This window comes from Buteo buteo, chromosome 6, assembly GCF_964188355.1.
Source record: "Buteo buteo chromosome 6, bButBut1.hap1.1, whole genome shotgun sequence".
NCBI classification, from domain to species: domain Eukaryota; kingdom Metazoa; phylum Chordata; class Aves; order Accipitriformes; family Accipitridae; genus Buteo; species Buteo buteo.
The window spans coordinates 24,616,476-24,640,294 of record NC_134176.1 but is presented as its reverse complement, the minus strand read 5'-3'; the positions used below and the strand labels follow the sequence as shown (position 1 = coordinate 24,640,294).

The following is a 23,819-nucleotide window of genomic DNA, read 5'->3' as shown; positions in this document are numbered from 1 at the left end:
AATTATTTTTTAAATTGATTTATTCAGCATCATTCACTTCAAAATAAACATGTTTCATGCTTTTATTTTAAAATGGAGCTTTTTTAAGAAATGTATTTTTAAGGTAGTGTAAAACAAAATTGTTAAATTTCATTTTGGCTTAAGCAAGACATTGTCACAGGATTGGTTTTTTTTGTCTCTTTGGCCTGTTGGTCAGAACATAGATAACTAGCACAGCTTTAAGTACACAGTGCCACAGTCAAACTGATACTTGGAGTTTATTTTTTCTTTGCAAATAGCAGAGAATGCAACATCACGCACTAATACAGTTGTTTGTATTTTGCAAACAACAGAAAATAGGTGGAGTGAAGGATGTCCAGGACACTCTGTACACTGCATATACACCTGATTGGCATGTGGCTTCTCCTCACAAATGTGGAACATTTCTTATTTGCAGAGAAGTTTTATTAAACTCGTAGAGCGTTCTTTTCCCATAGGTCTCAAGGACTTAACCTATATTTTTGTTATCTTTGTAGTACAGATAGAGACAGCCGAGGTTAATTAAGTGCCTCAGGTTGCACAGTAAATCAGTGGCAAAGTCGAGGATAAAATGCTCAGTTTCTGACTTCTACACCTGTAGTTTGTCATTTAGATCAATTTTGGTGAGCAATTTAAAAAATGATGTTACCAACCATATGCTATAATCTTTTGTAGACATGTCATTTCATTTATTCATTTTCATTATTGTAGTACTAATACTTTTGTCATCAAAGCGTTTTAGCTAAAAGATTTTATGAATACATTTTTTCAGCAATTTTGTGTGGTATTGAAGCAGATGATGCTGGTGGGTGATTTCTGTACTAAGTGGTTCATTCACACAGGTTCAGATTCTCCTTCAAACCCTTCTGTTTTCTGCTTTCCTTCAGAAAAAGACAGAAAAGGTGGTTTAGAGAGTTAGTAGGGAATCTGTGGCTCATATTATTGATGAATCTGGGTTTAAATAATCTCTATCTATGCTGAATATGTGGACTAGCTAGGAGATTTTCTGTGATACATCTGATTATTTTTTTTTCCTCTCAGAAGAGATTTTGTTGAAAGGACAGCAATATACTGCTGAGTGAAGAAGAGTCTTCCAGGGTTGAGAAGCAAAATACCTTTTCATTTGTGTGTATTTTCATTTGTTTAAAGGGTATGAACTTCAACTCTATATTCAAGAGGTGCATGCTCCAAAAATTTATAGCAGTCATACTTCTAACAGATTATTAGTTCTATCACCAATATGTGAAAGTGATACATGGAAACTGCTTTATGTTTTCCATTAGATAGTACTTGTCAACTGTTTGAGGATCAGGAGCCTAGGGGACATTCCTCCTTTCTTTGGGTTAAAGTTTCAGGCACTGTTATGCCTTTTCCCTCCCTTTGCTCTCAGTCTTCGATGTGCAGTGGCCCAAATTCATCAGGAGAGCTAAGCCACTTCGCAGAGCTCATTCTGGACATCTTAGGCATGGTTTGCAGTCCAGGCGTCAGAGCCTCCTCGGTGTTGGAGCCAGCCCAGAGAGTATTGTCCAAGGACACAGGCAGCAGCAGCAAGCGGAGGTGGAACCTGCGGCTCCTGGAGCTCTCATGCAGTATCTTTAGAGAAAGCAGTTCTTCCCCCTGTTTTCATTAAGAGCTTTGGAGCTCAGGGGAAGAATAGATTAGTCAGGTTTGACAAAAAGACGAACATTCATTGTATTGCCAAGTCTCCTTGATCTCTTCTGGGCTTAAATTTGAGGACCTTTTAACAAGCATTTTCCTTTAGACTAAAAGGATAATGTGTAAAGCAGCAGATAACAGAGAGGGCATGATTCATGCTAGGCACTTGGTGTTCTCTGGTGTAACATAATGCTTCCTTTGCTCTTACTAGTGAGATGAAAGAGCTTTTGGGTAAGATCAGAGCTGCTGTACTATGTGCAAAATTTCAGTACAGTACTAGAAGAGCACTGGCTGTTGAGTGCATCTCACCTTTGCTTTAGGCTCCTAGTCTAACGTTGCTCTTTGCATTTCTTAAACATGATGAGAGATTTGTCCTCTATTGATTCTTACCTACACAGTTTCTGATATTACTGTAATTCTTCTCTGCTTCCAAATTACAAATTATGTAGATATAATAAATGAGAATGAGGGGCCTGAGGAAACAATAAATGAAACTTTCTGAAAAATCTAATGTTACACAGAATGTTTTCAAGCTAGTAAGCATTTGGGAAACTACTCTTTTTACCATGGGATTCCAGCTCAGCACTTAATCTTCTCCATTATAACCTCTTTCTATGATTTTACAGGCAATTTTTTTCCAACAGCAAAAATTCTTTTTCTTCTGAAAATTTATTTGTATCGTTTCCTTGAAGTTAGAAGTAATATTCATTTTATAAGGTTTTATCAATGCAGTCTGTTCAGTTGTCTCATGACATTAAGATGACTTAGACATTCTTACTTTACAGTTTGTGGAGTATAAATGCAGTATATGATATGACTCTCAAAGCTTCCACATATCAGTATCACTGTTGGTGATGCTTGGAAGATGCTTCATGTGTAGAAGAATGTTTTGCACACTATTTCTTATGTATCTAAATAATTAAATGAGCTCTGTAAGATTTTTTCATGCAAATATTTGCTTTTGGCTATCAAGCGCACAAAAGTGTGTATGTGAGGGTGAGAGCATGGGACCTTATAAGAGGGTTTGATTAGTGGTGTCACTGATTCAATCAGGTGGTGTGAAGAATGATCAGACTAGAAAAACCAGAACTATTTGGATGTATTCTTTTTCCTGCCCAAAGGCTAGAAAGGAGGAATGCAACAAAAAGATTTGGACAACTTAATGGAGGATGCAGTAATCTGCTGTTTAGCTATTACTGGAATCTGTCACCATCTCTTTAAAATAACAGCCTGATTGTTACTAAACTATCCAGCTTTGTTTTAATAACATGCATCTGGGTGAGCTGCTCTGACTGCTTCTGAGGGCTTTCATTAGGGTTTCAGCATTCAGTCACTGGACAACTCTTTCGGAGGGTAATGGAAATAGTTCACCTTTTTTGTCCTTCAGAGGTGTTGGCTGACTTATGTTCTGTGTCATTTGATGTACAGTTTCCCCTCCCCTAACCTCTGAGGGAACATCAGATACATGTGAAAGTGACTTGGAACATAAATCGTTCGTTGTTCTATAATGTTGTTGAGGATCATAGCTATTATAGGTGACTCCCAGGACAACCCTTCTGCCTAGAACAGAATTGCCTCCTAGTAGAATTTATGGGGTTTGCCCACACTGGGGTTCTGCCACATCCTTTGGGAGGCGATGCCTTGATCTCTCACAGCTCACATCTAGAACAGCTTCTAAGTGTTTTTTCCCCTTTGTTCACATGGTTCATATATAGAATTTATTCTTTCCAGACTTCGTTATGACTTGTGTCAAAAGATTTCTTACAGCCCAGTTAGAATTTTAAAACTTTAGGTCTCTTGTTTATGGTGTAAGAATTAGTATAGAAAGGAGACAAAGATACGTGCACTGGCATGAAGACATTTAGTCATGTCCATACCCTGCTATACAGTGGCAAAACAGGAATACCTGTTAATTTCAGCAGTACAAGAAGACTGCCACAAAATTTATTCCCAGAAACACCAAGTTCAGTTGTGCTTGCTAGGATCATGATGTTAGCCAGTCATCCTATCAGAAATAAATTAGGTAGTTTCCTTGTGTTAATTGTCATGCTGCTGAAAGCATAGCTGATGCCCATGTGCAATAAGTTCATAGGCACTGAGCACCATGGCTCTACTGTAATACTCTACTGATGCCACTAGCATGTCCTCAGGTGAGGAGGGCCCATCATTCAGGCAGCACAACTAATGCCAACAGTAAGAACTTCTGCTGTTTTTACCTCCTTGCACTTAGGCCTTCTGCATAGCTGTATTTTATAACACTTATTGCACTAGCTTAATTATCTATCCACAATACATTTTGAGTACACTGATACTTTTCCTTCTGTGTTCTGGATTCATGGTGACATTGGGTTTTGGGGGAGTTTTTGGGTTTGGGTTTGTTTTTTTTTTTTCCCTGCCATGGTGGGTGATAGTCCTCTACTTTAATAACATTTCTGTGGTCAGTGAAAAACTGTGGAAACAGTTTTTTTTCTTAGGACAAGTTGCATACCTGTAGGATTGTCTGAAGTTATAGAGAACTGTTAAACAGTAGGGAGAAAAGGTTCCTGCAAACACTGTTTTCCTTGTTGACCTCTGCTTGACAGAAGGTCAAGGGAGTACCCAGCTGTTCTGCTGCCTCTGTCATTAAAGTACGCTGCTTTGACAGAGAAGCCTGATGCTTGACACTGTTAGACCATTCCTAGATTATCAGACAGCACCAGCTCTTCTGTGCAAAGCACAGCAAACCACTCAGATAAGGTAAATCCCACCGAACATTGGAGTGGTTATTAATTCTGAAGCAGTGCAGACAGTTTGCTTTTCTCACTGACAGGAAACATGCTCCGATGTTGGCTGTAAACCAAACCCCAGTGAGATAGGGACTGCCTCAGAGTACACCTGTAATGCAGTGGGTTTCGACAGAAGTTGAGAGGGTGAGCAGCTGCCTGAAGTTTTCTTCAGGAGACTTCCGGAAAGTCACTGTCCCTTTCATATTTTTCTAAATATTTCCTGATTGTGTCTGAGGCCAGAAGTCCTGTTACATGAGATGTTGCTTTTGTTGAGTATTAAACTTCATACCCCTGGGAAGAACCAGTGCCTGTAGGATTTGCTGGTTTTGGCTTCACAGTCATGAAGTATTTATTTTCAGGCATCATCCAAAACTTTGGAGGCTCCTCTGCTCACTTACTGTCACTTACTATATACAAAGTTTCACATCCCAGCAAAACCAACGTTTGATCTATTGCTTCATGTAGCATAAACTAAGGATCCCTGTTGGCTTTGAGTTGGGCTTAAGTTTAACTATTCTGTGTTAGCTGTGTTGCTATGCAGAGGCTCCTTGGTACACTACCACTGTTTAAAGAATATAGAAGCCATAAATATCACAGTGCAATTTGTGGAGCCTTCAGAATGTAGAGCACAAGGCTTACAAGCTAACAAATAACAAGCGGTTCACCACTCTCTGGTCTTCCAGATGTCACTAGACTATGCCTGAAAGCATATGGAAATACTGTGAGACCTGCAACCTACTTAGGGCTTTTTCTCTTATACATGATAGAGAGAACCTGTATCCCTTTCCCCCCTCCATGCTGTCTGGTAATTCTCAGATGCTTTACAGTCATAGTTATCACATATGTCAGAGTGTCATCACAGGCAGGAGAGCAGGGAAAGACTGTGCTTGGTAAAAAGCCTTTCATGTGGCCTGACACAGGCTACTGTGTTGTAGTGTGGAAGAACACACGGTCAAGCTCTTCAGTGTTTTGAGCCTAATCTGTGCACTGAAGCCTTTCATGATAGTGGTAAACCAATCATCCACGTGGCCACTGGTAAACTCTTTAGGAACTAGTTGTTTGGAGAATAACATTTTAGAGAGTATGTTGACCTTGGGAGTTGTGCTTATGAGGATTGGGGTGGATGGGTGTGAATTTGGATTGGCCAGTGAACCCCAGAGAGATTTTGGTGTGTGGTGATCTGCAAATTTGAATGTCTATCCAGAGCAGCCACAGGAGGGAGAAAAAAACCCTGTAACAACGTATGAAACAGAAATAGGTGACATTCTCCCAAGAACAGGAAGCATATAAAGATGGAACAGGTCCAGAATCCCATCTGTGATAAGGATCAGAAGCAGATGACTGGAAGAAACAGGCAGATGACGTAGTTGCATGCAGAGGTGGGTTGAGAGCACCTTATATTAAAACCAATGGTACAAGTAAGAGTAATAGCTCTCTGAATTTTCTCTGCTCTGTTTTGATGAGTCTGCAGTGGTTGCCTTAAAATACCATTTAGATTTCTAATCTATGCTTTGCCTTCTCCATTGTACTGCGTAGACCAGTGAGTTTTTGTCTATGTGGTTGAGAAAGTGAAAATGAGCCCTATTAATATGTCTTGTACTGAGTGAACAATCAGTCCCCCACGCCCCCCTTCCCAAAGACGTCAGTGCTTCACACATCCATGGCTGTGGGAAAAAGGCTCAGTCATAATGATTGTGTTTGACTCCTGCCCTCAGACACCGGCTATTTGATGGGAATTACCCGCAGGTACATAGAGCATGTGTCCGACTTGATTGTAACATGTTCCCTTCCAACGGATCAGGAGCAACTAGGCAGGGGAATTAACATCGTGGAGAGGGTTGTGAAGTCAGGCTCAGCTCTGACTTCCAGAACTGCAATCAATATCATCCCTCTGTGCTTAGGCTGTTTGAACACTAACACAAGTATATGCACTCCTTGGTGGTAGTTAAATGTATTCAGAACAGAATCGCAGAACCAAGTAACTTGCAAAGGACCTCCAGAGGCTGTGTAGTCTAGCCACTAGCTCAGAGAATGTCCAGTTAGAGCACACAGCTCAGGACTGTGCATAATCAAGTGTCCATCAGGGGAAGAATTACTTCCCTTGGCCTGCTGGCTGCATTCTTGCTAATACAGCCGGGGATGCAGCTGGCCGTTGTTGAAAGGGCAGGCACTGCTGACTTGTGCTCAACTTGTCCACTGGGGCCCTCGGGTCTTCTTCTGTAAAGCTGCTTTTGAGCCAGTTGGCTCCCAACCTATACTGTTGCATGGAGTAATTTGTCTTACTGTTTGCTTGCAGGGGTGTATAGGCACATCGTTTGCTTGCCTAAGTACAAACACACATTACTGCTGCCTTTAAAGTGCCCAGATTTTTTTAACGAGTTCATTCTGTGATACCCTCAATCAAGGCTGCAAAGTCTCTGCTTAAAGCAGACCTATCACTTGAGGATGATATATGTTCATGTTGCAACACTGTGCTGTTTTGAAACCATGCTGTAAGGGCACGGATTTTACCATGTACTTATTTTTCAAGAGTGGCTATGACAAGTATTTTCCCTTCAGTCTTGTACTAATAAATTCTGGCTAATCTGTATTAGGATTACTAAATGAGACAAAATGAAGCAGAAAAATGCTATTAATGTCAACGGCAATAGCACCAGCACTTGCCTTATGCAGTGGATTGTAAGCAATGATAGCTTGACTGCTTGTACTACCTAGTTACTCATGCTCAGACTCACTTTCACAGCTGGGAGTCAGAAAGGTGCTGCAGTATGTAGTAGGGGGATCTGAATAGCCTCCATTTTAAGTACCATTTTCCCCCAGATGGCACTGGTAGGAATGGGCTATAGAGAGCCTTCCTGCAAACTTTAACATCACCTTTCTGTATTTTTTCCACTGGGCAAAACCAGGGTACAAAGCTGGCTCAAGTCACAAGAGTGCAATACAGCAGCAGAGCTGGCTCTGAGTGACTGTGGAAGCCCAGGTACTGGGAAGCAGACTTGCAGCTCATATGAAGGACTTTTATGGTATTCAAATGCTGCCTCTAGTTGCTAAGAAATGAGTTCAGTGGTTTTCCTTACTGCATGTAGGAGATTTTTTTCTTAAGGAGGAAATATGTCATGTCACATGCTGTGAATAATTCCCCCATTTATTTTTGCTGTATGAAAAAGACATGCTTGTCTAGTACAGATTTTCTGGATAAGGTGATCAAATAGGCAAATTTCTGAGACTTGTTTACCAGCAACATCATTACTTACGGCTGTGGACAAAATGTTTTATGTGGACTTCCCTCATGCTCTCAGAGAAGGAAACTATAGGACACTTCATGTGGCTCTCTTGTCTGCTTGGTCTCTCATTCAGTTGAAAGGAAGGGGATAGCTCTGCCAGTATTATATTCTGATGCCTGTCTTAAAATGCCTGGCAAATGGGTTAAGATAAGTTCAGACAACAATAGTGATGAACCTAAATACTAATCTTTGGGAAATGTTGGTTTCTTTTGAAACAATGCAGACGTGATGGTCATGTTGCAAACCATAGAGTTTTCTATCATTGTCCCAAAAACGTTTTGAAGTGTCTTATAGCAGTGTCTTTGAATGTACTTTTCCTAGACTCCACAGCATACTTTTGAATGGTCCCTATGGTGACAGTGCTGCAGTGAAACTGAAAACACGGAGCAGAAATTCTTTGGTACCAAGGATCCTGCTGTTAATTCTCTTGATAGCCGTATTACAAGAGGAGCTGTACAGTCATTAGCATGCCATGATATATAGTTGTATAGAACATTAACAGTGCTGTGGGATTGCTTAGAAATTTCATGACAACCTTAAATCTCTTCTTGGCTGACCGCTGAATAGTTCTTTTGTTTCCCCTTTTTTTCCAGCACGAGATGAGAACATGGCCACTTTCCGTGGTTCCGAATACCTTTGCTATGACCTGTCGCAAAACCCCATCCAGAGCAGCAGCGATGAGATCACTCTCTCCTTCAAGACATGGCAACGCAACGGGCTCATTCTGCATACCGGCAAGTCAGCTGATTATGTCAACCTGGCCCTGAAAGATGGTGCGGTTTCGTTGGTCATTAACCTGGGGTCTGGGGCCTTCGAGGCCATTGTGGAGCCGGTCAATGGCAAGTTCAATGACAACGCGTGGCATGACGTTAAGGTGACACGCAACCTGCGGCAGGTAATGGTGAAGGGGAGAAAATGTTGGGGGAAAATTTTGTTCTGTTTTATTGGGACAGGCAGATAGAAGAGAGTAATGGAGAAGTGGGGATGCTCAGTCACTGGAGTTTCTCCACCTTTTCTGGATCTTGGTATCTAAAGGACAGTGAAAAAGCATTAACTGGTGGGAATTTATCCCTGTTGCGATATCTTCATTTCCACTTTATTAATTTTCTGGGTTTTTCCACTTTGATTTAATAATAAAAACTTGTGACATTACTTTCATCTCTCTTTTCCTTTTCTATTTTTCTGTTCTCCCTTTTTTATTTTATTATTTCCTTAATTATGATTCAATCTTATCAGTAATATTCTTGTTGCATTTAATTACTGTGGGAACAGAGTCTTTTTCTAACAGCCAATGCTCTACATCTCTATCCTTTTTCTTTCAGTTTTGTTAATTGGTTTAACTGTTGCCATGATGTCATAATTCTAATTCTGGAAGTCTTTTGTTTTTCCTTTACTTTTTTTTTTTTTCTTTTGTGTGTGCATGTGAGTGTGCAGGTATGCAGGCTGGTGGGTACGTGTGTAATTATTTCAACTTTATAGCTTTGGAATTAATTGGCTGGAGTCTTTCTGAGTCTTCTTGATTCTCTGTTCTTCTTTTCTTCTTTTTGATTTTTTTCCCCCCTTCTTTCTATAATGAGATTCTACTTTTTCTTGTGTCTCTGCCTATGAGACTCTTCTGTTGGCTGTGAGGACTGGAAAAGTGGAAGGATCAAAAAAGCCAAGCAAACCCAGATCAATCCAGCACCCTACAATTCCACTTTCGAAAAGTTTTTCTGATTTTACCACTGTAATTTCGCACATCTGCATGCTGCTTTTCTAAGCAGACAACTCTATCAGGTGACGTATTTGGTAGCAGGCTAGTCTTAAAATCCTGAAGCCTTCCTCATGAAATATAAATTCAGACATAAACAGATAAGATAAAATTAAATAATCTTGCTCTGAAAACTGGTGAATATATCAAGTCACTAAGGCCCATCCACTGCATGATAAATAAGGTTTACACTGTGAATAGGAGCTATTTGGTATCCTGCTGATTGGTAGAGGCAGCAGAAATAGCTTGTAAACTAAGATTTTAAAACCAATTTGTGAAAACAATATGAACTGTTTATTTGCTCCTTAATGTGAATATTAACACAACCCTTAATAGTTTTATTTCAGTTTATACTATGTCATTTGCTGAGAAAACAGCTTTTGTGGTGACATTTTACAGTAGCTAAGGTAAAATGTATCTGTGAGTATAGGATAATCAGTGCCGGGGATCAGAAACAGTCTCTACTAGTAGATATTGGCAGATAATTTATCTGTTACAGGGATTTCATGTCTTTCTTTTAAATATTTGGGGTTTGGGCTGAAGATATTTATTTGTCTTTCACATGTGAATCCCTGTGTTTCTACATGCTCAGGGTGTCTGGGTCTTTGATAACCTATCTGTCATCAAATGCTCACGAGACTGCAGGGTTCTTACATATGACAACATGAGTCTGTTTTCAATAGTTTATATGCAGATGCAAATTTAATTTTGTGTGCAGTGGATGGGTCTTAATGATCCTATTTTGTCCAGATGTTCCCATTGGTCCAGTAGAGGGAGAGGCACCAACTGGTTGAGGTTTGTCAGTCTGGAAGGGTCAGGAATACATGGCTTTATTTGATGCATTTTTTTATTTTTAGGTGGTTTCAGAATGGCTGGTCTCTGAATATCTCAGTAGAGCTTACTGGTCATTTTAGTTAATCATACTTATTTTTGTTGGACATTGGTTTTTAATGGGAAAGTGTGCCTGGAGCAAAATGCATCCTTGCTTCATGCCAGGATTGGTTTGGATCTTGAAGAAGCAGAAAGTGAGGAAGGGTCACAGACAAAACTGTGGATGGAGAGCTCTCACTTTCTTTTCCTAATCTTTCAGCTAGTGATTTTGTTTCTTGGTCCACGGTTAAATGGAAATGGGTCTATGCCTCCTTGTCTTTGATTAGACCAGGACAGTACTTTGGCAATTATTAGAAAGCAGGTGAGTCTCTTGCCAGTTAAGCAGCATCACAAATTTTTAATCCTCCTGATCTATTCACTGTGGATGTTTTCATGTGATCCTGAATTCTTGAAGGGTCCAACTTGACTGGGCAAGAGAGAGGATGTTTTAATAAGATGGCTGTGCTCTTTCCAAAGAAAGGCCAGTCTTAAAATCAAATTAAAAATAAGTAGCAGAGGTGATTTGGGGTCCAATTCTATGGATGGGCATGACAGAATACAGTTCAGCCAGTAGTCATCGATAAGGCTGGAATTTTTTTGAGTTGTCTTTTCCCTGGATACCTCCATTTTAACTTCTGATCAAGTTCAGTCTCTAAATTAAGACATTGACCAGAACCCAAACTGCCCAGAAATTGGAATTGATGAGGCCTTGAGGAGAAGCAACACTGCTAGTCCTGAAGGTTGTCGTCCAAAAATTATTGGTAAGTTTAACCACAGTTTTCAATAAAGAGAAACCTTGAATGCTGCAGCCTTCCTGTCAGGTCCCATGCATTCTTAGTTTTAATTGATATTACTAAGGATGAAAAAGTCTTAAAACCCTTCAATCTTCAGGATAAAGAGTTTGGAAAAGATTGAAAACTTGAATGACTGATAACCAATTAATACCTGCTATGGACATTTTTCAGGACACAACTAAGAATGGTCACTCTATATCTTGACCTTATAAATGCTTCATTTAACACCCCCCAGAGACACAATTCTAAATAAAGTACAGGATGAAGGAGTTTTGTTTTTCTCCATTCTGACAGCACCTTCCAGCAGCTTATGTCTCCTGGTTTTGTCTGTGTGTACATGAGAGAAAGTTTCTTTATCTGTAAAATACTTAACCATTTTTTCAGACAGACTATGAACCTGTAAAGTCCTTTACATGTTCTATATGAAGATATCAATGAAGGACAAAGATTATTTATAATTTATAAAATTACACATTTTGTCCTTTATTTTATCCAATATAATTTTCTATATCCTAAATAATTTCATATGTAAGAAATTATCTACTCTGCATCTTTCCTGACATAAATGCACCTGTAATGTTGCAGCATAATATAGATCACTTGGAAGTCTTGTTTCCAGCTGTGTTCATGGTTCCTCAAAAAACCCACCCCAAAACCAAAAAAAAAACCCCAACAAAAAACATTGCCCCTGAATATTGAAGCTTTATAAGGAAATCAGTAGCTTCCTTGTAATTGGTTGAAAACATTGCATTGGAGATAAATACATTTCTTTTTAAAATGAACTTTAAAAAAAATAAAATTAGAAATTCCAAGAATGCGATCCAAAGCTAAAACAATTCCAGGTAAATGGGCTATCAGCAGCTTCAGGATGCCATCTAGTCTCTTCCTCTGCTCTTTTTGGGATTGGGAGAAGGGGGAGGAGGATTTGCATAATTTTTTGGCTGTTTCTAGAATTAGAGCAGAACTTTAAATAGCTGGACTTTTGCCCAGTACTTTTTGGAATTGTTAAATGTTTTGTAGCTAAGCTAGGAGAGTACTAAGTGCTGCTTTTTTTTTTAGACAAAATAACTATCACAGCAGTAAATCTCCTTAGAGACAAACCAAGTGAACCCACAGATTCCCTTGAGTAGTGATTGCTAATGTCAAAGCAAATCTCCCTGTTTGTTTATGTTATTATTTCAGTTAAAACTAAGCCCTCTTTCTGCCTTGTGAGAAACCTTTACTAGAAATAGGATCATGGCTGTATTTTACCAGGCCTTTCAGAGCATGTTTGGGGCAGTGTGGTCTGGTGTGAGGAGGAGGAGGAGGAGGAGGAGTGGAGGAGACTGAAGGTCAGACTTCCCGTGTCTGTCTTCAGGTCTGCTGCTGACACTGTCTCATTTTTAGCATGCTCTTCCCCCCGTCCCATAATCCAACTCTCTTGTTTATAAAAATGGATTCACTAACACAACATACCACTGTGAGTGAGACTTCCTTGATGAAGAATTCAGGAGTTTGTGCTCATTATACCCAAGTACAGAATATGGTTATTTCATTCCCATAGACAAATAAAATAGACTTGGGACATTATGTTCAATGCCACAAGGTTTTCACAAACTTATTTCCTTAGTCAATGCACAACTCTCTGAAATTTGCAAGCAGATAATTTTTACATGAGACAGCATAGATCTTGTTTCTGTAATTTAGGATAGTTCTTGCCAACTTCAGTCACAGTGGAACAAGGACATGGAGCCTCATGGTCTGCACTTCCCTACTAACACTGAAGCTAGTCACTATGCAAAGTCTGCTATAAAGATCTTGAGTTCTTCAGCTGCTAAAAAGCAAACAAGAAACAATGTGTAGGTTCGAACACTTGGCATCTGCATGCCTTGGGAGGGATTAACAAAGCATCTGCAAAGTTCTGCTAAGTCCAACTAAGTGAACTGACCGGTGAATTCTCCTAGCTCCTCTGTAATATAGATGCAGTATAACAGGAGAGACACTAAGTCTTGTCAGTCTTCTGCCTTCAACCTTGACACAGGCGACAATTCTTCCTACACAATTCCTCGACACATTTCTTCCCACAGTAGGAGAGGTTCAATTCCTATACTCTCGGATGACAGAAGTGAGCTACAGGCAAACAGCCAAGCACAGGCATTTTTGTGTGCTTCTCCTGAAAGTCACAAACTCACCTGCTGTAAAGGAACCTGCAGATTGGGAAGCTTGGAAGGAAGACTCAGAGTCTTGGACTCATCTTCATCTGTATTCTCCAGCCAAAGGAAATATTGGCCTGCTTGTCATAATCTGCAACACTTGAGGGTAGTGAGGCTTGGAAGAGGAGCAGGAATGTAGGTGGGTGGTGGTGGTGGAAGAAGGGAGTCATGGTTGGGTTTGTGCTGAAGGGGCAAACTGTGTACTGTGCGTGTACATCTCTGAGGGTAAGGTTCTTGTTTGAGGGAAGCACCTTGATGGGCATTTGGAGAGTAAGTATTGCACTGTTTTAACTCTGCTTCAGTCCTGGATAATGTATATGAGGGTTGAAGTTAATGACTAATACCAGGGTGGGAAGACTAGGCAGCACCCTTCTTTACAGTCTAGATGGCATGGTTCCCCATAGAGTCCTGGTCACATTGTCCTCTTTCTCACTTTGTGTGTCTCAGGTGCCCCATGCCTTTTTTTGAAAGACTAACACTAGGCCATTCATGCAATGTGTCATTTTTACTAACCAACTAATGTACTAACACCCTAACGACTCATCTTTGCTTTTAGTTATTTTAATTAACAATCGTTCTGTTCACGATTTTTTAATTTCCTTTCTTCCCCCTTTTCCGCAAAGCACTCAGGCATTGGACACGCTATGGTAAACAAACTACATTGTCTGGTAGATATCATTCTTATTGTCTCTTTTTTTGGGTTTGCCGTGTGTTACCTGCCTTTTCCTCCCCCTACCCCCTCTTTTTCCCCCCTCCTTTATACTTACTTCTTCCTTTAATTTATTTTAATTTCATTGAAAACACTTTTTTCCCCTCCTTTTTTTTTTTCCTCCCCCCTTCTTTTCTTCTCTTTTAATGGAAAAATGAGCAACAAAAGCAACTAACACAACTCTTCTGGAAATGGGGTTTGGACATTTCTTTCATTGGTTTCTTCACTTCTCTCTTTAGTTCTTCTTTTCCATTCCAGTGATAAATTGTTGGGGCTTCTTGTCCCTTGCTTTTGAGTTTAGCCTTCTCTCTTTTGCTTTGGCTTTCATTTTGCTTTTTTCTCCCCTTTTGGTTTTTGTTTTTACTCTGAAGGTTTCTAGATCAGAACCATTTGCAGGGCCTCTAGTCCGTGGTGGTGAAGGCTCTCTTTTTCTCTCATCCTTTTGTTGTGGCAACGGCTATTACAGGCAAACTGGCCGGAGTTGTCCTCTTTCTCCTGATTTTCCCCTACTTCCCTCCCTCCTCTTTCTCTCCTCCTCCTCCCTCTTGCTGTCGCTCTCACTTTCTCTCTCTCTCTCTGACCTCTACCTGCCGTGGCCGACAGGAGCTCAGCCGGTTGTTTGTTTCAGTACACACTCTGCATGGCATGTCCACGTCTGGTGACTCGCCCGTCTCCTGGCCTCGATCTATTTTCCTTCATCTTCCCTTTAAACCACTAACAACATCTAAGCAAAACACATCAAATTCACTTGCTCCTCTCCCTCCCTCTCCTTCCATCTCCCTTCACCCTTCACGTGTTTGGGGTTAGAGGTTTTGGGGACATTTCTGTTTGGTTTTGATTTTTTTTATTATTATGGGGTTTGTTTGGTATTTTTATTTTTGATTGCATGCAAGTGTGAAATAGTTTTCTCCCTCTCCCTTTTGCCTCCCCCCCCCCCTTTCTCTCTTTTTACCTTGTCATCTTTCTGGGCTCCAGATATATTGGCATGACATGTCAAAGTGTAGCGTGTGCACGCTTTGTATTTTCTTTCTTTCTCATCTCTGCTTCTCTCACACTTGTTGGTGTGTGGTTGATTTATTTTGATTTATTTTATTTTGATTTATTTCCTATTTATATTTTGGTTATGAATTTGTAATATACAATTTCTTTTTAATTCTTTTTTTGGTGGGTGGTGGGTGTATGTCTCTCTAGGTACATGGCATGCACATCCATAATGTATTGAAAGTGAGATCCCTCCCCCACTTCCCTGAATGCATGATCGTCAGTGTGCCGTGAGCAAAAGAAACAAAAAATAAAAAATACCAACCTCGTCTTCATTAGTGGTTTTTTTTTTTTTACTAACAACCATAACTAACTGTAATCATTAAAATAAATACTAATTAGTCATAAAATCAGCTAATATGAGAAATCTTTTTCAAGGGCAGTTCCATTTTCTGGCCTGAATAAATGGAAAGCATCTAGATGAGTAGACTGCTGGTCAGTCTGACAGTGCTGATACACCAGAAAGGGGAGAAGCAGATGCTGGAGCATTTCCATTGTGGGCGAAGCAGACCAGAAAATGGAGCTTGGCTGAACTAAAAAAATACATACCAAATCTCAACAAAATCCTTAATAAAACTGACATAAAAATATAGGGGAGGTAACTTGTTCTGTTCAGGATTGTAAGGTCATTGCTGGGATTTTCTTTGTCTGTTGTGTCCCTTGAACAGGTGACAATCTCAGTGGATGGCATCCTTACCACCACGGGCTACACGCAGGAGGACTACACCATGCTGGGCTCAGATGACTTCTTTTACGTGGGAGGGAGCCCCAGTACTGCTGATTTACCTGGCTCTCCAGTAAGCAACAACTTCATGGGCTGCCTCAAAGAGGTAACTGTTTCAAATTAATTCCTGTTTCTGTGCTTTTGGTTTCTCAAAGTCATCGCTCTTCGCAGCCTTTCATTACACACTCAACGTCTTTCCCTGATGCTGAATTTTACGCTGATACTCCAACAGCTCTGTAAGGATAAACTTGTCATTCAGCTGGACAGAAGGTATCAGCTGCAAAACTCATGAGCTTATGGCCAGAATCAGACTTCTAGTGCATGGATTACAGAAAAAAATACCCATGGAAGTGGAAGAGGTGTCTTCTGTAAGCTGTTAACCATTCAGAAGAAAGCATTACAATCTTCTAGGCACTGAAGCAATAACCATTAAAAAAAGATAAAAGGCCTTTGACTACTAAGCAGCATTTTTGAGTGAAAAAAATCATAATCAGAACCTTATTTAGGATTTTTTTTTAAGATCCTAGATTTCACCTGGGAATATAGTTAGTTGTCAATTTTGCAGGAAGATACAGAGTTAGAATAAACTAGAAAAATGAAAGTTGAAGGTAGCATAAAATATATGTGTAAATTATGTGAAGAGAATGCAGCATGAGGGTATAACGGAGATGTGGCAATAGCGTGGCGTATGGACTTGAAGTGTACTGTGTTGGTAAGCCCATGCAGCAGAGTTGCTGCATTGGTCAGGAATAGCTAGCTGGCTTCCAAACCACGTTGACTCATGCTGGCTGGCTGCCCTTGACATGTAGTTAATCCACAACTTTGAAAAAATCCACACATAGGTAATAGAGACTGGACTGCCTGGCTAGCAGCAGGAACCAAAATAGTGTTCCTTGGGGTGAGGAAGATGAAGCCTCAGCCCAAATCCAAAACTTGGTGCAGTTGTTATTTGGGTGTTATGCCCTGCAGTCAGCTTTTGTCTTCTTTCCTATCTCTTCTAACAGAATTTGTGATCATCACTGTGATTAATGGTGATACAGATATTGACATCTCCAAAATGTGTTACAGAAAGCTTACTGAAAAACAAGCTTAAGTTTTCTGTCAGTCAGCTTCCTAGCTAGCCTGGAATAAGAGTTTCTTGCAAAAGTTTTCTCCCTAATGTTGTGATTCTGTACTAATACTGTTTTTCACAGGGTGTGGCTGGGTGAGTCTAATTTTATTTGCAGCCCGGATGATTGTCATAATATCCTCTTTGTATGAACATTTAATATCAGAGGGAAGGCAGAGCTGAGTTTTTGTGCAGGAGTCATGGAAACAGCAATGCTGAGCTAGGTGTTGTTCTGTGGCTGTAACTGCCTGACAAGTTACAATCCTACTGATGCTCGACTCGTGGTGTCAGGGGTTGTATGTTATGTGCCAGTCCTTTGATATGAGCAATGGCTGTCAGAGTCTGGAGCTGCTCTCCTGCCTGACCTCTGGATTAGTTCAGGGGATGCACATATGCTGGAAAAGAGCATGTGAGCATCTTACATAGGAAATGAAACTATCCTGCTGAATACAAACTGTCATACAGAGATCAGATCCTTCTGTTTTCATCTATAGAGCCTTGGGCCTGATTTTCGTAGGCACTGAGCATCCCAGTTTGATTGAAATCAAGAGGAGATATAGCTTCTTAGTGTCTCTTTAAATCAGGATCTTAATTTTATTTATGGATGCTATGAACATAACACTTAGCAGAGGCCATTTTTATGTGTGCTTTAAGTCAAGCCAATGGAGCAGAGAAAGCGGTGACAAGAAAATCTTCAGCAGCTTTATTATTTATATTATCATTTGTATTCTATTACCTTGCACAATGTGCTAAGAGCTGCTTACATAGCTGTCCCAGGCTCATAATGCTCTGTGAGAAGAAAAACCCAAGCAACCACTTAAGAATGAGAGGAAGAAAACAGATAATCAGAATGTGCTTTGTAATCTTCACTTGACTAGGCAGTGACAGGAGATGTGTATGAGCAGCTGTCTCAACTTAAAGACAGGCTAGTGCTGGCAGGGTTTGAGCTATAGTCTGCTTAATAGCAATCTGCTCTTAGCAGTGGTCCAGTAATGCTGTCAGCTGCTGTGAAAATGTGCCCAAAATGTACCTTGTGTGGCCTCTGAGGATGAATCTAGTATACACTATTACTAAAAATAAGTGTAGTGCAAGGTTGTCAGGGGAGGCACCTGGAAATGGGATGAATGGGGAAATGTAATATTTCAAAAGGAAGGCCGTGTTACTAATTAGCACTTTGCATTTCCATTCTGTCGTTCCTCTAGACCCCTTAGGCCGCAGGATGAGTTACTGCAGGTATCACTCAGAAGTGTAAGGAAGCTGACTACTGTGCTTTTCCTCAGTTCTGGTTTTGGGAAGTGGAGGTGATGGGGAGCTGCGATTAATGGAGAAAGAGCAGCCCTAGACGACTGTCAGAATCCTGACAAAATCCAGAAGTGCTGCTGTAACACTGATACCTGCACAGAGCAGGGTCTGACCAGAATACTTAGCCTGTATAGGCTGAGAAGGGTTCTCATTGCATATGTAGTGAGTTATTCTCAGACATCAAAGCAGGCAGTGTTTCATTAAGTGGAGCTTTGGATGACTTGAGCAGAAAATAGTTTGCCTTGTGAAATTCTTCCCAGTGTTGGTTTCCTCTTCTTTCCTTTGCTAGGGATGAAAACGCTGATGGCAAAGGTAGCAGGATCAACTGGAGATCCACCTGGAATTAGGGGATGGTTATTTGAGTGTTTTCTTCATGTTTACTTCTGAAATGCCAGGGTACATCTGTGCAATGCGATACAGCATGGTATGAAAGAAACCTGAGCTGGCTCAAGAAAGCTGGAATACCTGTGGGGATCAGACTTGACCCCTGGGGCAGCCAGCTTTGATCCTTGAAGAAGTAGAACTGGGTTAGTGCGGTGCTTGTGTACCCATAAAGTTTCTGGTTCCAGAAGTGGCTCCAGGGAACTTTACTTGGCAATCTGCATAGCATGCAGTGCATTTCATAAATCAATCCCTATAGTTTATGTTTTAAAATTTTTTCTCTGTGGCCAAGAAGGATGCTTAGTCTCTTATCAGCCAGTACTGGAGGAGCTTGAGCTTTTAAGAAAAATATTCTAAGCTAAGAAAGTTACACAAAGGGGTACAATAGATGGTAATAGCAAATATTTTTTTCCTTTCAGTTTATGTTTTCTGTCAGAGCAATGCTCTTTTTTCCTACCAAAGTCCTAGCTATGTAATTGCCTGTTCCCAGACACATAGCACATCCTGAGCGGATTGCATTGCTGTTTGTAACAGTGCAGAACATCCTGCCAAGCCCCATACTGATCTCTTGAAGGTGTTAAACCAGAATGGTCTATTCCTACTCCTCTGCATTCATTGAAGACTTCTCCTAGGGATGTCTCACTTTCGTAGGAAGGCAAAGGGATAGATGCAGGCTTTGGGGTGAAATTTTCAGCCTTCCCTCTATAACCTCTCTTATTTCATCTGGACTGTGTCAGCCTGACAGTACAGCATCCAATCTGCTCACATGGGAGCCAAGAGGGCTCCTTGAATGGAGCATTGCCTTCCCACTTCCTCTGAGATGACATGCAGGTGCTGAAGTGCAATGGGGCAGAGTGCCTAATGACCCTCTCTGCCCCTTTGCAGCTGGGAAGGACTTCTCCACTCAGCTGGAGTCAGTGGTGGGAGAGGCAGCTCTGGCAGGGTAGATGCTTCATGTGGTCAGAGTCTAAGCCTTGATGTCGTGGTTTAACCCCAACCAGCAACTAAGCACCACACAGCTACTCACTTGCTCCTCCCCCCACCCCCCCAGTGGGATGGGGGAGAAAATCAGGAAAAGAAAGAAAACTTGTGGGTTGAGATAAGAACGGTTTAAAAGAATATAAAAAGAAGAAACTAATAAAGATAATGATAACACTAATAAAGTGACAGCAGTAATGATAAAATGATTGATTGTACAAATGGTGCGCAGTGCAGTTGCTCACCACCCGCTGATTGACGCCCAGTTAGTTCCCGAGTGGCGATCCCCCCGCCTCCCCCTCCCCCCAGTTTATATACCAGATGTGACATCACACGGTATGGAATACCCCTTTGGCCAGTTTGGGTCAGCTGCCCTGGCTGTGTCCTGTGCCAACTTCTTGTGCCCCTCCAGCTCTCTCGCTGGCTGGGCATGAGAAGCTGAAAAATCCTTGACTTTAGACTAAACACTACTTAGCAACAACTGAAAACATCAGTGTTCTCAACATTCTTCTCATACTGAACTCAAAACATGGCACTGTACCAGCTACTAGGAAGACAATTAACTCTATCCCAGCTGAAACCAGGACACTTGACCAGGAGGAATTGGAGTGCATAAGGGTGTGTTTCTGGCAAGGAACTAAGGGTCTCAGGGCAAGTCTACTGCAGTGTTTAAATAAGGTATGGTAAAGGTAACTATGTTTTCTTTGAATTCTCTGAGCTAATGTTTCCTCCTTTCACCACAGAATAGGTTCTCCGGCCTCTTCTTTTCCTTGTGGCTACAGTTTCTGATTGAAGAGATTCCACTAAGTCGCTAGCAGTAATGTACCTAAATCATAAATCGAAGTGCTGAATATGTAGTTCAGGTTGATTTTTTTTTCCTCTATTTTCATCAGAATTAAAGATGTCCCAATGCCTGGTAGCACTGTTTGTTTTACATTTCTCCATAGTCATCCTGGCAGTGTTACAGTATGCCTGACACTGTAATGAGGGAGCAAGACTGAAAAATGGAAGTAACTTTTTCCATGAAAATTTTAAAAGGCAAAATATGCGAATAGGGCAGTACACAGACATCAAACATGGACATTGCATTGTATTTGAATAAAATCTAAGGCTTTCTGGACCTTCAGTCTTAAGCTAAATTGTTCTAGGGGAGCTTTGGGGGGAAGCTGGTGCATTTCCTATCGTGAAAGAAACCAGATAGAGAGGTGGGATAGGAGGAGGTACAGAAGCACATCTGAGGCAAGTGAGCAGAAATGTTTTTTAACGGGTGTCAGGGAAGGAGTGACAGTGCTTTAAAAGTCAGTTAATGGGTAAACAGGGAGAAGTATTGCCTGAAGTTGGAAAGGGAAAAGGATCCATTAATAGTTTTTAGAGACACCCATATGGCCAGAAGGAGGTAGGACAAGAAAGGTAATGACAAACAGCCATGTTTTGCATGTACTGGAGAGTCTCAGAGAGGAGGTTCCAGGGATGGAGATGGAGAGTGGCTGGGTGGGAAATTTAGCATGTAGTTAAAGAGGGAAAACTGGATTTCAATCTCTGATCACTAGGAAAGCGAGAGAATCAGAGTATTTCCTAGGCTTTATTAGGGAACCAGCCATTCAGATTCGATTTACGTGGAGCAGTACTTAGATGGTACAGATGGAGGTGCTTTAAAAAAGCCTGAGGTGGTCCCTAGAGAATGGATGTGCATGAGAGAGTTTATGAAATCTTCACATTTTTCTATCAATGCTTTATTAGAATCTCAATTCTGAAAAATGTTGATTGGTACTAACAGCTTGATGGAAGCAGTGAGGTTTGCATATGGGTGGAAGATGGCAGAAATTATTGCAGGGGTCAGGCACCATCTGGCTGTGATGGGAGAAAGCTGTGAAAGCTTAGATCATTTCTGTCTGCAATTTAACTGCTAGGAGCCAGATTTCCAAATGGTTCACGAGTGTGCCCAGTTTCTGTATGTACATCTCAGATGCTATCTGCAGTCCAGGTCTTTTTCAGGCCTATTTGCATGTGTAATGATGATGTGATTTCTGTTTGGGGATGAGTTTTTCTGATTGGAGTGTCACACTGGGGAGGAGACTGAAGATGCAGATAGACGGCAGCCTAAAAAAGGAGGCAGAGAAAAACAGCCCAAGTGTGAAGAGGGCAGAAGAAGGAAGTTGCAGTTATAAGAGCCCCTCCCTAACAGCCCAAGATCCCCTTCCACAGCAGTGATTTAACAGACCCCCAGGAATGCATAAGAGGAGAGTCAGGAATCAACAGTGTTGGGAATTTCATGGGTGCGCTCTGGAGGAAGTTACCACACGAATGGCACTAATTGCCTGCACATGGTGGTCTGACACTGCTGCTCCAGCTACTCTATTGTGCTTGGACCAGTCTGTTTCCTGTCTGTATTACTTAATGAATTTATACTTGAAAAAGAAAGGGAGGGGCTAGTGGTACTGCATAGAAGGAGGCAAAGCATGGCCAAAGGCCGAATATGATTCCTCTCCTCAAAATATGTCTTGTTCTTATTCTTGGTCTCCCATTACTATTCTGTGCCAGAGCACCCCAAATAGCCCTGGTGATGATGACCCTGATTCCTAAACTTCCAGTTCCAGAGGCCTGTAAAGTTTTTGGTTGCTCTCACTCTTAAGTTTCCAATTGCATTACTGCTGCTGTGGTGGGTCAGCCTCCTGCGGCAGCTCTAGGCTGTATGTATTGAGAGTCAAGAATGTCTGTGCATTTTCTCTGTGCATCTGCAGAGCATCCAGCATAAGGCCTTCATCATGTTTTTGAGTGCCTTTGTTGTAGCAACATAACAACACCGTGGCTTAGGAGATACAACAGGGGAGACGTTGGCCAACATTTTGAGCAGGTCCTGCTGAAGTTCATGAAGGTAGTAAGAAAAAACGTATTTTTGTAAAGATTTAATTTGGAGGTGGGAATGCAGGCACTTGGAAACTGAGAGCAATATGATACAAGGCAAGGTGCTGAGAGAATCCTGAATAGACCAATAGATGGAGAGGGGACGATAATAGTGTTTCCTCATGAAGTAATGCTTATAAGCTTTGTTCCTGGGCTGGTTTGCGTTTGGTATTTCTATATTAGCTCAGAGTCAGAAGGGATATATGACTGGGCAATAGAACATTTCCCAGGCTGCCTGCTGGCTGCCAACGCATATTGGATGCTTGGGCATGAATCCTGCAAGACTTTGTGGTACACAATGAAGAATACCTTGTGCTTTCTGATATGACTGTGGGACATGACATGAAGCCAAGGTGAGCAAGAGGTTCTCTGAACTGAGCATCTGGAAGCTGAAGCACCTTGCCCATCTGTCTCTGAGCTTTCTGACAGCACTGAAAAAGAAGGAACATTTTAAGGAGGATTGCTTTTAAACAAATGTTTTTATCTTACTAGAGGAACTACCAGTTGCCTGCCAGACATCCGCTGTGCTACCAGGAGGAGTGGCATTGTGCCTCTCTTGTTTTGCTTGCCTATGTGTGTACGTGTGCACACCATCCTATAACTGCAAAAGATTGGATCACACCAGCCTCTTTTCTCAGGAATAACTACTAGAGTGAAATTTACCTTACACACAAGAGTAGGAGAAAATCTATAATACCACTTATGTCAAACCAGGCATAAGTAAAGTAAGTCTTCTGTGGTTCATTGTCCCAGTACTAACATTTAGCAGTGATGAATATCAGCCTCTCTGGAGAAGGCACTTGGTTCAGTTGGCTTTGCTAGTGGCTTTTTAGGGAATCATTTAGCAAGGATGGGAGAAGAGAGGAATGTTTGTTCTGTGAACCAAAGGCAAGGCAGTCCTTCCAACACGGAAAGTCTACGCCCATACTGTAAGCCAGGGAGAAAAGAAGAGAGAGGATGCAGATTTCTGTGCCGTGTCTATGAGTCATGACATGAAAGGTCAGAGGTGAGCTTTTGTGATGCACATGGAGCATGTGGAGTGGAAAGCATTCTGTGGTACAGTAACACAATGTCAGCATCTTACAATTAATTCATGTGAAGGAGTTTAGGCATAGAGGAACAAACTACCTAGCAGTCTCTGTATCTCTGAGCTTGTTCCTATTTAATAGTCTTTTGAGTGAATTCCCTTAACTTTCCCCACTTCCTAAACACCAACAAAGTAGAATATCCCAGACTGAGAGCTCCCAGGAGAAATTCAGATCAGAATGTCCCAATCAGTTTGACATGACAAATGAACATCTTTGGTTTTGGAGTATATTTGCATAGTGTCTAATGTTGGGTTT

General features: G+C 41.2%; 1 protein-coding gene across 21 annotated transcripts in view; it reads left to right on the top strand.

The window, feature by feature from the left end:
• Positions 1-23,819, top strand: part of NRXN3 (neurexin 3) — a 1,032,385-nt gene that overhangs the window by 265,553 nt on the left and 743,013 nt on the right. For all 21 annotated transcript variants that reach the window (XR_012650705.1, XM_075030063.1, XM_075030061.1 and 18 more), the window contains 2 exons: positions 8,317-8,618; positions 15,748-15,909. Coding sequence is in view for 20 of the 21 variants with exons in the window: in XM_075030063.1 (XP_074886164.1) it covers positions 8,317-8,618; positions 15,748-15,909 (464 nt within the window). In the remaining variant the exon portion in view is untranslated. The remainder of the gene's footprint in view (positions 1-8,316; positions 8,619-15,747; positions 15,910-23,819) is intronic.